This window comes from Amphiura filiformis, chromosome 19, assembly GCF_039555335.1.
Source record: "Amphiura filiformis chromosome 19, Afil_fr2py, whole genome shotgun sequence".
Taxonomy (NCBI): Eukaryota; Metazoa; Echinodermata; class Ophiuroidea; order Amphilepidida; family Amphiuridae; genus Amphiura; species Amphiura filiformis.
Window position 1 is genome coordinate 50,538,402 of NC_092646.1, and position 9,878 is coordinate 50,548,279.

Here is a 9,878-nt window from a genome sequence, read left to right on the forward strand (position 1 = left end):
CATTGAAATTTTGGCTATCGCAGTTCGCAGTAATGAAAAAATAAAAGGTCTTAAAGTGGGTAACATAGAAAAGAAGATTAATTTGCTGGCTGATGATACCACTTGTTTCTTACAAGGGCATTTAGAATCTTTCCAATTTCTCTTCAACATCCTTGATAAATTTGCTTCCTTTTCAGGTTGCAAAATCAATATGTCAAAATCTGAGGCCATTCATATTGGCAGCTTAAAAGGTTCTGATTTCCATCCCTTTGAAGATATTGGGCTGAAGTGGAAGACAAACACCTTTAAAACCTTAGGTGTTAATTTTTCTCTTAATACACATGCTCTTTTTGAGCTCAACTTTACCCCTAAACTTCATCAAATTGAGCAAACACTCAATTGCTGGAGGAGTAGATATTTATCTCTCTTGGGCAAAGTTACAGTTGTAAAATCCCTGTTGTTACCCCAGCTCTTGTATCTCTTTTCTGTTCTTTGTATAAACATTCCAAAAAGTTTTTTCAAGAAACTGAATAGTATGTTTTATAAATTCATTTGGAATGGAGGAATGACAGAGTTAAGAGGGATGTCATGTGTAATGATTATGATAATGGTGGTCTTCGGATGATTGACCTTCTTGTGTTCTCACAGGCTCAAAAATTTGTGTGGGTTAAGCAGCTGCTTGATCCTAATTATTCTAGTTTTGGAAATCCCTTGAACTTTCTGTTTTATCTTCTTTTTATCCAGATTATACTGTCTTGTTGAAGACAGATGCTCCAGATTGTGTTTTAAATACCCTGTCAAATTGTCAGCTAATTGAGACTATCAAATTATGGTATTTATACAAATGCAAGATGAAGGAAAAATTAAACTGGTCTGATTTCCATCTCCAGGACCCAATTTGGTGGAACAAAGATGTTCGGTTAAAAACAAAAAGTTTTTCTTTTACCCTACTTGGGATGAAAAGGGATCCATTGCATTTCAGATCTTTATATGGGTCACAATTTAGTTAAAACCTTTGAAGATTTGGTTTTAGAATTTGATATTTCCATTAAAGACAGGAGAAAATACAATTATTTAATGAATGGGATTTATTTGGATTGGTTCCAGAACCCTAAGAACATTCAAGAAAACATTTTTGATACTATTTCTGCTTCGCTTTTAGATGCAGAGAAGGTTTCAAAACATGCCTACTCAACTCTTAGGAACCAAGCCACTGTTGAAGCTGAAAACAAATGGGTTGATTGTCTCGATGTGTTTGATGAAATTGAATGGAACTGTGTGCATAGTAGCAATTTTAAATGTACTATTGAAACCCAGTTACGCTCTTTTTATTTTAAAGTTTTTCATAGGGCAATTTGTACAAATAATTTTCTTCACAGAATTGGTAGGGTGGATTCACCCAATTGTTACTTTTGTAATGAATTGCCCGAAACAATTTTGCATTTATTTTGTGAATGCAAGAGTGTGTCTCCCATGTGGGATGAACTATGTTTTATATCAACAGTGTCACTCAGATTCTTTTACATTTTCCAAATTTGATAAAATGTTTGGTATCAGGGATACCTCAGAACATGACCTTTGTATTAATTTCCTTTTTCTGTGCCTTAAATTTTACATTCATAAGTGCAGATTTAAACAGACTAACCTTAGTTTCAATGCCTTTCTGAATATGGTCAAATTGAAGCAGAAAATTGAGTATAAAATTGCTGAAAGTAAAGGTAAACTGCGGCTCCATTTCAAAAAATGGACCATTGATCTTGGAGCATCTTAAATTGTTGTCCTTTTCTTCAATTATTTTCAAACTGATTATGGCAGGATAGAGATGGGTGTAACCAAGTAATGTGTGCACTTGTTTGACACAAGACTGGTGCTTGTGTTTTGTTTGTAAGAGTGAACGTTCTCTTTGTCCATCGTCTTTGTCTCTTTTGTGATTGTCCTTTGTACCTGTTCTTAAAAATTTTGACTATAATATTATGATTTAATTCATGATCGTTGGGAACTGGTGGCCCATTTTGTATGTTTTTCTCCTCCACCAGTTCCAAGAACAGGGAATAAAAACTTCAAAAAAAAAAAAAAAAAAAAAAAAAAAAAAAAAAAAAAAGATTCGAACAAGTACCATTCACCATTCAAGAGGCAGTGGCGCACCCTCTACCGACTGAGCTAACGGGTCAGACAATAGCAGGGTGTAATTTTCAACTGAAGAATATTAAAAAATATGAAGAAATTACAATGTTATAAAAAGATTTACCAAAATGAGTTAGGTATAACGTATGAATCGATTTACAAATTAAGTCAAATGGCACTTTGAGAAAGAATACCTGAAGAAACCCCAAAACATCTGCCGCTCTAGCAACTAACCTAGTGACCTAAAGTATTGGGTCATGTCACGATTTTTTTTTCTGAGGCATTATATCCAGGTTGCTCAATTTAACATACACGTATCCTTAATGCTGTTGAGATTTTACAAGGATGGCGCTCTCACATTTCTAAGAATCCAAAAGCGCCATTAGGCGAACGTTTACGGTACTCAATAACGTGCAATTTAACCTTTTCTCTTCTTTCTTCTTTCTTGTCAATCACTAAAACTGGGAGGAATTTGATATCGTGTCCTCTACCCTTCAGAAAGTACCCTCCCCCAATACTACTTACATGGGCCTACTAAATTACGTGCAATTTAACTTTTTCTCTACTTTTCTCTCTTCAATTTTTCTCACTTTCTTTTCTTTTTTTCTCTCCTTTCCCCTTTTTTCTACTTGTCAGTCACTACTAAAAGTACTGGGGAATTTGATATTGCGTCCCACACCCTTCAGAAAGTGCCCCCCCATGATCGATGCACATGTTCGCCATAGGCCTACATCCTGCACAAGCACCTGCGAAACCTTCCAAACACCTGTGGTATATAAACGAAAGAATAACGAACAAACCCAGGGAATATATACAGGACAGTACGAACACACATCGGACAACTTCCGAACATGTGTATCTGGCATTACTCCGTTTCAAGTTTTGTGCATGCACAAAACTTGAAACGGAGTGTCGACGGACTAAACAAACATCACCTAACACGAAACGCATTTGGCGGATAATAGCAGGACATATGAAGAACATAACACGAACATTGATGAACACTAACGGATTTGCTAAAATACCATCCGTTTCTTGTACGGAAGACCGATCCGGTGTAGTGTGACACTAGACGGACTGGGTCAACGTACATCACCGAATACAAAAATATGCTATCCGGTGGAACCGTTACAAAGGTTTTTTAACTTTAAGCCATAATGTACGATTTCCGTCAAATTTTAATTTTGTTAGTTTTTATTTAAAATGTTAATATTAGTAATAACTTCCGGGAAGGGTTGCTGTTCATTTTAAGCTGAAATAGCAATGTAAAGTGAAAGTGGACTAGTGGCAAATGGTGGTCATAGACCACAAACCTAGCTGGGGCATGTTGGTGTTTGGAGGGATCTGACCCCTGCGAAATGTTGCAAAAATGTTCCCCTGGTCATGAGGTTTGTTATCACCGAGTTTGAGTCCCATACGAGTTACAGATGTCCAGATAATACGATTCGAAGATTTGACCCCAGATGACCTTTGACCCGACCCATGCATGATGTTCCTTAATGTTCCCCTGGTCTTGAGGTTTGTTGTCACCAAGTTTGAGCTCTGTACTTCTTACAGATGTCCAGAAAATGATATTCTAAGATTTGACCACAGATAACATTTGACCTGACCCCTGCACAGTGTTCCAAAATGATCTCTTGATCATTAAGTTTGTTATCATCAAGTTTGAGCCCTATACCCCTTACAGATTTCCAGGAAATGTATTTCTACAATTTGACCTCTGCATGACCTTTGACCTGATCCCTGCAAAATGTTCCACTGCTCATGAGATTTGTTGTCACCGCGTTTTAGCCCCATACCCCTTACAGATATCAATATAATGCAATTGTAAGATGTTACCCCCTTAATGACATTTGACCCCAATTCCGTGAACAATTTATATGCACTGGATAAAGCGGATACACATGTACAAGTGACGTCATTGTGGCAGAAGAAGCATTTTGAAGGTATTTGGTTATATACCAGAAATGCCCCTTTACGACCTTTTGACCCCAATTTTGTTTACACCCTAAGAGCACTAGATATAGCCGATACATATGTCCAAGTTATGTAACTCTATGGTTTAACGTGTAGGAGTAGAAGCATTTTGAAATGTGTTGCCAGAAAGAAAGAAGAATCGGATAGCATTACAATACCTAGCTGCGGGTGTAAATCCCCCAGCTAGGTAAAAAAACACCACCTTATGACTCTTATGTCGAACTCTGCTATGTTGACCTACAAATACAACAAAATTGGCTGATTCCAGGTGCAAGTTGGGACATGTGTAAACATTAAAAATATTCTAAAAAGTCATGTTCGAATAAAAAACCCATTATTATTATGGCTTTATTAACATTTACATACCTTTAATGTTTAACATTAGTAATGTTGTGTACATTGCACAGGTCGCTAAAGTGCATGTACTTGCGTAGGTGTAATAATAGTTCGTCATGCATATCATAGCACCACGTAGCACATAATTATAGTTGACACATACAATTATTTGTATGAAACGTGATCAAGATTTCGGTCAAAAGTGTTCAAAATGGCACTTAATAGTAGTCTAATCGACTGGTTGAATGTTAAGTCAATATTATTGCTTGTGTTGGTGATTCTTATGGTTGCGTGGTGGATGCAAAGACCACGCAATTTGCCACCAGGACCATGGCGTTTCCCAATCGTAGGTTTCCTCCCTCAATTGTTGTGGTATATGTACAAAGGAGAAGAATTGCATATGATAGTGACACGACTTGGACACAAATATGGAAAGATTTACAGCTTTGATTTATTCGGACTGGTTGTTGTGGTTATCAACGATTTCTCTATTATGCAAGAAGGCTTGAATGACCCAGCACTGAACAACAAGGGATACAACAACGCCTTAGAATCCGAAATCTTCGGTAGTTACTGTAAGTGCATAGAGCATGTTTGAATATATCGCCCTGCACAAGTACATTCATGCGGTACCTGCATTGAACCTGTAATATTAATATCTTTTAAAAAAAGCAGTATTGTATTCAATCTATGATTGCAGACATACACAGGTGAGGAACGCAACCTACTTGTAGTGCAGGGCGATATATTCAATTTCACCTATTGCTATGGTGGTTAATCCAGTTACATCATCAGTTCTACGCTGAAATATACCTCATAAATATTCACCAGGTGATCCAGACATCTCATTGCAGGTCTCATTATCCGGGTGCGGAATTTCAATTACTTGCGTGCGATCAGGGATATGGTACGTGCGAGTAACCACGCCCCCCACGCTTCTTATTGTCACACAGTATAACTCTTTCAGTCACAACGCCTCATGTTCTTGAACTTGAGTTGCGTCACCTTAGTAGTAGTAGTAGTGCACTGTACGAAATCCGGTTGGAACTATATTTAAATGTTTAAAAACATGTTTAACCTAAGTGTCCACAGCAGTCCTGATTTGTACCCGTTAAACCTTTAAAATACTATTGGGTGGTTTAGGAGTGAACACTTACTCTCCATGTTGCAAAAAGTTTCGCATTTCAAGCAGCTCGAAAGAGACCGCCCACAAATCATGACGTGTCCCATTTCAAGTCCTGTTACTTTATTCGTTTGGTTTGCACAAAAATGCCTTCGCTTCTTTTACATTCAATTCCTTGTGTAAAATAAATATATATAAAGTCTTCAGTAAACGACTCTTTTTAGAGCTACCAAACTTTTAAATAGCAGATAGGCGAAGGCTGATTGTTCTCTTTACAAGGGACAGTCTTCAGTGAACGACTCTTTTCAGAGCCACCAAAACATTTACATTAGCAGATATGTGTAGTCTGCTTGTTCTCTGTTGACCATATAGGGGCAGTGAACGGCTCTTTTCAGAGCCACCAGTAGGCAAAACTTTTATGTTGAAGCCTATGGCTAGCACACAAGGCATATTAAGCAAGGGGCTGGGCAATACTCGCGTACCAAATCCAATGTACATGTAGCTTAACTCCGGGACCTATAACTTCATAATTAAAAAACAAACAAACATAAAAACGTCAATAACAACATCAATATGTCCGTTTTATGTCAGTGAGCTTCAGTACCTGATATTCAGTACATGATATGTTATCTTACCAACTTGCCAACGCCCAATAGTTTTGTAAGTTGTCTCCACATTAAATGACATAATAGTAACTCGAAATGTCTAGAATAACTGTCAAATGTTTGTATTTTGTTTTTGTCCTTTTAACAGTGCATTCTTACAAACACAACGCCGAATTCAGGAAATTTCTTGTCACCGCTTTTCGAGGTTTGGGTATCGGGAATCGTAGCTTTGAAGCCGATATTGTGGAAGAATCTAAGACTCTGGTGGATGAGTTAAACGCGCAAGATGGAAAACCGTGTAATCCACATCATTATGTTATTAACACAGCTACCAATGTTCTCTTTAAGATCTTGTATGGGAAGCGTCATAAGTACGACGATGATAAATTTCGCCATCTCCTCGATCTTAATCACAGATCTTTAGAACTTGTTGGAGCTGGAGGTTGGTCTCTTCTGCTTCCTTACTATTTTCCAAGCAAACACAGCAAGGAGTTGCTAAAGCTTCAAAAAGATATACACGCCTTTCTCGACAAACTTCTGGATGAACACCGCGAACACTTCGATGCCGAAAACCCAGGTGATTTCATTGATCTATGTTTGAAGGAAATGGATGAAAAGCCAACACCACATGACCCTTACTCGTACCTGCACAAACGCAATATCAAAGGTGTATTGAATGTCTTGTTTATGACAGCAGGTGATATGGTATCTACTGCGTTAGAATGGTGTTGCTTATACATGATGGCACATCCAGAAATCCAGCAGAAGATTCATGAAGAAATAGATTCTGTTGTTGGCCGCAATCGGTTTCCGCTGCTTTCCGACCAAAACAACCTGCCATACACCAGAGCTACTTTGTGGGAGATTCAACGCCATGTAACAATGTTGCCTCTCAATGATTTCCATGCGGCTGGTAACGAGACATCGCTCTCTGGGTACCGTATTCCAAAAGGTGCTCTGATCATTGCAAACCTTTACGCCGTGATGAGAGACCCGATTGCGTTTCCAGAACCAGATCAGTTCAAACCAGAAAGGTTCATTGATGAAAATGGAGAGTATTTTGAGAAAAGGGAATTTATTCCTTTTGGAGTTGGTAAGTATTGTCGTATATAGTTCCTTTTGCAGTATTAATAAGTATCGTCGAATATATCCAAATGCAAATAACTTTGACATTTTAGATTGGCCACTTCAATAATTTCAGTGCACTCTTAATGAAATTGACAAAAAAGCTACAAGATTTCGTTTTTGTGGTCGAGGCATCAAATTGGATGACCATCAGTTGACTCGGCTGATGTGCCATCATCGGAAGATAAACCGTGTCAGCTGTCATATACATATCAGGGAGGTACGAACATTTGCAGATGCCACACATACTTTAGTTTTTAGCCAACATGTAATGTATACATTATTCTTGATTGACAGCAAGTACAAAAATATCCGTCAAGTGGTTTAGCTTTAATGCCCTTCGGAAGAGAGCGGTCTACAAGTGAATGATAGTCACTAAAAGTTGCATTCGATTTACACAGGGAATTTTGCAGGCCATGTCGTGACCTACTTACTAAAACACCAAAGTGCGAATATTTCCAAATATCTAAATTAGCTACAAATTTAGGACATGTTACAAAACTATATTTCCTAGAATTTCAGTGAGTACAACAAATATTGGCCGGTTATTTTTCACACAGTGACGTTAAATAGGAAATGCCCTATACTTCTAACATAGACTGTTTGTAGAGGTCACACTTCAATGGTGAAAGCACTGTGTATTGTGTGTAGGAAAATGAACAGTAACTGCAGTATGTTTATCTGGGAGCGGGGAAATAGCGAATGTCATGTTTAATGTACGTGTGTTTTGTGTTTCTTCGTTTCTTTTAACAGGTCGTCGCATGTGTCCAGGGGATAATATTGCCAAAATGGAGCTGTTTGTCTTTTTTACTCATCTACTTCATCGATTTTCTCTTGTCAAACCAGATGATGCGCCACCTATAACCTTTGAAGGAACATACGGGGTTACTTTCACACCAAAGCCATTCACGACTATATTTCTTCCCAGAAATTGAGTTGCCGAGCAACTATAGCAAATGACTGCAAAATTACTTTTACTTAAGGTTGGTCTGAACCCTGGAATTATGGAAACTTTCGGGCCTCATAACTGCTAAATTGTTGGTCTAAAGTATATAAATGTATACATATTTAGAATGGCAAAGACTTTTTTTAAATTAATTTTAAAAACTAGATAAAAATATCTAGGAGCCGTTTTTTCATTTTTTTGAATTTCGACCAATTTTTCCAAAAAATCATAAAAAAGCCCGATTTTCGCCCAAATTTCAAATATTTTTGGGGAAGTTAGTCAAAATTCATAAAAATCTAAACAAATCGGCTCCTAGATATTTTCATCTATTTTGTAAAAATTAATAAAAACAAATTTGGCCCAAGAATGTTTTTGTTACGTTGCACGAAAAATAAGTGGGCCAAAAAACGTTATTTTTGGGATTTGGGGCCAAAAATGGCATTTTGGCCCAAATTTGACCTCACAGATGAACTTATCAAGTCTTTGCCATTCTAAATATGTATACGTTTATATACTTTACACCAACAATTTAGCAGTTATAAGGTCCGAAAGTTTCCATAATTCCAGGGTTCAGACCAACCTTAATTCAAATCAACGTGATCAAGATGCTGATCATGCCAGAACAAAAATATTACTAAGGGACCGTTCAATATTTACGCCAGTTGGGAGTGGGAGTTATAAGGGGGAATCCAAATTTTGTTGGGGTCTTGTGGGGAAATCTGAATTTTTACTCGAACCATGTTTGAACCATAGTTTTAGATGGTAAAAAGGTGAAAACAAGAGGGAATTAAAAAAGTTTGAGCGCGGACGAGAGGGGGAAAGCAAAGTTTTTGTCGATTTTTTGTCAAAACTCTCGGGCCCTGGCGTAAGTATTAAATACAAAAAATACGAAAAACCACCCTGTTCCACGGGCGAACGGACCTTTTAAATAGAATCAGTCGGCTGGGTATTTTTGGTTAGCAAGTGACACTAAAAATCACCAAAATCTGTAAATAAAATGCACATTTTCTCTTGCTTCTCTCGCATTTTACATGTGCTATGCCCGGGGGGGCACTTCAATTTGAAATGGATATAGGTGTAGGGCTGGCACTTTCGCACTAAGGGGCATTCGGTGAGAGCAAAATGTAAAAAATATGGGGTCATTGGGTGAGAGCATGATTTTTGGCATTCGGTGAGAGCAAAATATAAAAAATATGGGGTCATTGGGTGAGAACATGATCTTTTTTTTTAATGGAATCTTTGGGTGAGAACCAAAACAGCGCCTCAGAAACCTCGAAAATCGAATTTCTAGTTCTAAATGGCTTCAAATTTCTTTGTTTTTTCAAAATAAGTAACAAAATCAATGATAAATGAAAGTTGCTGTTCAAATTGAACTTGTAAGGGTCTTTGGGTGACAGATCAAATGGAAAAATAAGGGGTCTTTGGGTGACAAAGCATGTGTTCGTAAAAATATATGGGGTCTTTGGGTGACAGCGATGCTGAAAAAGGGGATCTTAACAGCCCTACATACGCGTCACCTCCAAAGTTGGAGGCCCCCCGGGGTGTTATGCATACAACAATTTTCATCAAACTCGATCCACTTTTGGATAAATAAAACTGCTGAAATTGCACGTATACAGCGAAAAAATAATCAAACAGACAAACGTAAAATCTGAGTTAGTCG

The 9,878-nt window shown here is 37.6% G+C and overlaps 1 protein-coding gene across 1 annotated transcript; it reads left to right on the forward strand.

Annotated features, from left to right (window-relative positions):
- Positions 1-4,554: 4,554 nt before the first annotated feature.
- Positions 4,555-8,342, forward strand: LOC140140747 (cytochrome P450 2U1-like). The gene is made up of 3 exons (XM_072162489.1): positions 4,555-4,991; positions 6,293-7,237; positions 8,023-8,342. The coding sequence occupies exons 1-3, from the start codon at positions 4,628-4,630 to the stop codon at positions 8,202-8,204; spliced, it is 1,491 nt and encodes a 496-aa protein (XP_072018590.1). The 5' UTR covers positions 4,555-4,627; the 3' UTR covers positions 8,205-8,342.
- Positions 8,343-9,878: the final 1,536 nt, after the last annotated feature.

Bases quoted from the DNA above. Each gene is read 5' to 3' on its own strand.
- LOC140140747 (XM_072162489.1), top strand. From the start codon at position 4,628: ATGGCACTTAATAGTAGTCTAATCGACTGGTTGAATGTTAAGTCAATA. The intron at 4,992-6,292 runs GTAAGTGCATAG...TCCTTTTAACAG, and splicing joins CGAAATCTTCGGTAGTTACT to TGCATTCTTACAAACACAAC. The intron at 7,238-8,022 runs GTAAGTATTGTC...TTCTTTTAACAG, and splicing joins ATTTATTCCTTTTGGAGTTG to GTCGTCGCATGTGTCCAGGG.